At 55.5% G+C, this 4,537-nt stretch overlaps 2 protein-coding genes across 2 annotated transcripts; both read right to left on the bottom strand.

The window, feature by feature from the left end:
* On the bottom strand, positions 1-1,760 carry PHACADRAFT_83207 (uncharacterized protein; the record flags this gene model as incomplete). The annotated part of the gene is made up of 11 exons (XM_007391183.1): positions 1-192; positions 247-291; positions 344-462; positions 515-648; positions 709-889; positions 937-962; positions 1,012-1,123; positions 1,175-1,205; positions 1,258-1,361; positions 1,418-1,445; positions 1,503-1,760. The coding sequence occupies 11 exons, from the start codon at positions 1,758-1,760 to the stop codon at positions 1-3; spliced, it is 1,230 nt and encodes a 409-aa protein (XP_007391245.1).
* A 1,765-nt stretch (positions 1,761-3,525) lies between these two features.
* On the bottom strand, positions 3,526-4,523 carry PHACADRAFT_204984 (uncharacterized protein; the record flags this gene model as incomplete). Its single annotated transcript, XM_007391182.1, has 2 exons — positions 3,526-4,441; positions 4,506-4,523. Coding segments are annotated over 2 exons (753 nt in total), but the record flags the coding sequence as incomplete, so codon positions are not given.
* Between the last annotated feature and the right edge of the window lie 14 nt (positions 4,524-4,537).

Genomic DNA, 4,537 nt, shown 5'->3' with positions numbered 1-4,537 from the left:
TCAGTTGGTGGTAGCATCGGTGAACTCCGTTGTTGCGAATCCCGCCCGAGAGTTACCAGCATCGAAGACGAAGTAGAACCTCTCTAACCAGGTCTGGCCGTTGATGAAGTCGAAGCCTTCGCCGGATTCCGAGCCAATATCACCGACGATAAGGTAGATACTGTCCGCGTTGCCGCCGATGGCAGTGTTCAACTGCGAAGGTGCAAGTTAGCAAATTCTGGCAGAGAATGTAGACTGGTGACATACGGAACGAGGCCAGAGTTGCGCGTTCGGGGTGAATTCGAAGGTAGTCTGAAATGACGTTGAGTCGGGCATGAGTACATTCCAGACCACGAAGACGTACATTGCCGATATTAAAGAACAAGCTCTCCAAGCTGGCGAATTGCGTAGCAGTGAGAGTCAACAGGCCCGTATTCTCGTCGGGCACTGCACCCGTGAGATTCTGGTAGGTAGCAATGGCGTCTGTCCATAACATTCAACATCTGCGCGATCTCACCAAGATGAAGCGGCTTACCGGAGGCCAGGAGAAGAAGGGCGGTACCAGTGTCAACGATACCGGCGGTCTCACTGAGTATGGTTGTGGACCCGTATGCGACGGACTGGTCGATGCCCACAAATTCATTAGCAGGCGAAGTGGAAGTGATAGGTCTAAAGGCGAGCATATGACTATTCCATAAATGCATGGCGAGAGACGTAGAGGATGCTTACACAAAGAGAAGGTCACCAGTGAACTTGCTCGAATCGATGCCACCGAATGTGAGCTCTCCGTTCGTACTTGAAACGGTAGTCGTCGGCTCGAAAGAGATACCTATCTCTTTTGAGTCTAGAAGACCCAAGGAGAACGCATTGTCCAAGACTGTAGGCACCGTCCCACCGTCCATGGTAGTGTCTGCACCAAATGAGTAGACATCTTGATAAGAGGGATGTAAAACCAACTTTCGGTAAGGTCGGTAGGTCCGATGCTGCGAGTAGAATAAGACAGTGTCCTTCAGTGCGTGCAACATCACTTACCCTAGGATGCCGTCTACTCCACTAAAGCCTTCGGTAAGCTCGGAACCACCGATAGATTGCTGTTGAATTGTCAAGCTTTCGCTGAGGCTCACTTGGTCGATGAACTCTTCGCCTGCGACATCTAGTGCTTAGTGGAGTGCTTGTCTGAACAAACATTGCTTACCAAAAAAGAGGCCAGAGCCGTATAAAACAAGCTGAATCAATGAATTAGCGGGACAACAGATTGAAGAGTGAATTCCTACGCACCACATGTTCGCCGGTATCTTGAGAGGTAGATGTCGGCGTGTAAGGCTTGTTGGGATCCGCGCCAACCCAGGTGTTGGAACTACCAGTGTCTACGATAAGGTTGACTATACGACAGAAAAAGGCTTTAGAAACGACTCCGCAAGGTTGCACTACAAGTTACATGTAGTCGGAGGGCTACCGACATCAACCTTGAGGGTCAGACATGAGCATAGAGCGTCCAATAGAGAGCTAAGAGATAAGCTAACCGCCGCGGTATAAGAGACCATTCCGTTCGTGACCGGAACGGAAACGTTGGCATCGGAGGATGCTGATACAGAGCCTTTCTGTGCGGCACTCTGCTTGAGGAACTTTGCTCTCGCTTGGTCGAACTCCAGAATCGTCTTGGACCCGGTTGTGTTGAAGTGCCGGGAAAGCGAGATCGTCACAGGGCTCTTACGAACAGTCAGCGGCGTGGCTGCCGCGAAGAGCGCGAGGTAGACTGCGACGAAGAGCTGGGAGATCATCTGTGCTGCTCGAAGACGAGGGGCTTGGAGTTGGATTCTTGGATCATGTTTCGAGCTCGTGTTCGCCGGCGCCTCGTGCATATGTTGTTTGCTTGTATTTATCTGATATTGTGCCCACGTTTGTACCCGAGACATTCGTAGTGTAAATGAATACCCACCGGATAGACTGCGAACACTTGCGCGTTTGCCTCCTTTCGACGATGTAGCCCACGATGGCGGCCTGCATTTTCAACAGAACTTGGCTTGAGCCGAGACGAGCAAGCTATTCCAGCTTCGCCTTTATAGCCATGCGCCTCCAAATTTGCTTTGTCAGTGTGCTCACGTCGAGGGTATGGTTCGCAATGGAATGATCGAGACGGGCAGAAGCGTGGCATCTTTGTGCAATGAAGATGTATCTTGCCGTACAATCTGCGAAGCCTGACGAATATCTGGTGATGACGTGCAGTAATACTTGGTGGAGGCCGTTCGGTCTAGAAGGTGTATATCTCTATTAGTACGCGCATTTTACATCGTACTTACCATAGTATGAACCATTCGAAGGGACAGGGGACAGCGATAGAACCTGTGCATCCAAGCCTGGATCAGACCCAGACTGAGATTCACCACTAGTCCGGCCCTGAGCCAGCTGCCAGGCTCGGCTTGGGACGGGCTTTTTCGGCTGGTCTTGCGGGCATTGAGCCCTGACCACGCGGTAACATGTTCAAGTATCACAATACGCGCGTGCAGCTGGCGACACCGGTGGCCTGGACTGCGCATTCCTAGGACTATTTCGCACGCCGATCTTCTCAGCTCAACGAGCAGCGCCTCGCACAGACCGGACGGGCCGCAAACTGAGGCGAAACGAGCGCGTACAGCTCGTCGTAGAGCAGCCTCGAGAGGTCTCAGACGAGGAATGCAACGGGTACCTGAGTGCGTGAGAAGCTGAGCACAAGACAAGACAGATTCGGCATTTCGTGCTTCTAAACCCGAGTGTACGCACTGCGGGGATGTCTCTTTCGTTGAGAAAAAGTTCATCTTCAGGCAGTTTTGCGGACGTCGGAAGATGACATGCAGCAACTTTGCCATCTTGTACAGATTTTCCTCTAACTGTGTGCAACAGCTCGTCAACTAGGAAGGGCTGGGCGATGGAGAAAGGCGCATGCAGCATACCATGTTGTTGGTCAATCGTCAGCGCATGCCGTTCGACGTCGCCCTGACGAACCATCACGCATCAAATACACAGTAACATGCGTTCCAGGAATCTTTGGCGCGAAGCAGCACTTTGCACTGTGATTGTGTGTGATGAACGTTATGGTCGTGGTGGCTGTTGATCACGGGCTGAGGTAAGCCGCTTACCTCAAATTCTTTACATTATCTGACCGTGGGAAAGGCTGTTATATCTCGGATGCACTTAGGTTTCTTACTAGCTAGCAACTGAGCAAGTAGTGTCATACAATGCGAGACAAGGCACTGGTAATAAGCGGTTTATTCTTTCATTGAAACGTGTTCGCGGCGGATCATAAGATTCCTGTGGACAAGTCTAATGTGTTCTCTTCTGCACCACGGCTGCCCAGCTTATACCTCAAGGCACAGATCAGTTGAACAGGCGGTAGCAAATCGCAATACACGCATGACGGCGGCGAAGGAATGCCCAGCAACTTGCGGCGCACGCCCTAAAGGGAGCCGTGGCCTGGGAGCGGATGTCAGCGGCGCAGAGCAACCGCAGCATGCTGCATACCTGCAACACGTTGAAAATGTGACTTCTTGGGAAAGTTCGTGGCGTAAGTTATCGCATTTGAGAATGGCCTTTTCGACTTATGAGATCTCACCTCGAAGCACACCCACTCTACTGCACGCCATAGTACATTTCCTATGCCACATTGCCGTTCTCCGCACCAAGCCGATCGCAGAACGAAACACCTCTCCTCAGGGGCAGACACCAAAAACCGACGCTCGGCTCCCGCGCGCTAATGAGGCACACACTGCACCCCGCGTCCCGCGCACCCGCCCCGTCCTCCCGGCGGCAGCAGCAGCAGCACCAACCAGTCCGGATGCACCTCTCCCCCGCGGCGCCTCGTCTCCGCCCACCGGTTGCGCCCCAGCGCCTCGACCTCCCACTCCCAGAGCTCGTGCACAGGGACCGCGTACACCGGCGGCTCGACGCGCGCGTCCGCGAACGGCAGCGGAGGCGCGTCGCGACGTGTGGCATCGCCGTGGTGCAGGCGCGCGGCGACGTCGCGCAGCGCGAGTCCCGGCGGGACGCGCACGAGCACGTCGAGGTTGCCGTCGCCGTCGCCGTCGCCGTCGCCGTCGCCGTCGCCGTCGCCGTCGCCGCCGCCATCACGCGCGTCATCATCGTGGTCGTGATGCGGGCACCACACGAAGCGGACGCCGCCGACGCTGAGCACGACGCGCGTGCGCGCGCGGTCGAAGAGCAGCGGCACGGGCGTGCCGAGGTAGTGCCGCGCGTGCAGCAGGCGCGCCGCGCGCCCGTGGCGGGCGAGGAAGAGGTCGTGCCAGAGCGGGTCGAGCGGCGGCGCGAGGGAGGCGGGCGTCTGCCAGTCGTGGGCGGCGTCGTCGTTGGCGCGTTGCGCGGGTGGGTGGGCCTTCCATGTGGCGAGGAGCGTCTGGGCCGAGGCGTCGGAGAGGCGGTGGGGGCCGGCGTACGGGAAAGGCGGGGCCGGTGTTGACTGCGTTGTGGTCTAGTGATTAAAAAAATTGTGGTCAGAACAGGATGTGTGCGTGTCATCAAACGGGAACTCGTACCTGGAACGGCAAACCGTTCTTGATGGTGGGCA

The sequence above is a fragment of the Phanerochaete carnosa genome, assembly GCF_000300595.1.
Source record: "Phanerochaete carnosa HHB-10118-sp unplaced genomic scaffold PHACAscaffold_1, whole genome shotgun sequence".
NCBI lineage: Eukaryota > Fungi > Basidiomycota > Agaricomycetes > Polyporales > Phanerochaetaceae > Phanerochaete > Phanerochaete carnosa.
Note: the sequence above shows the minus strand (reverse complement) of the source record. Positions and strands in the feature narration are given on the sequence as shown.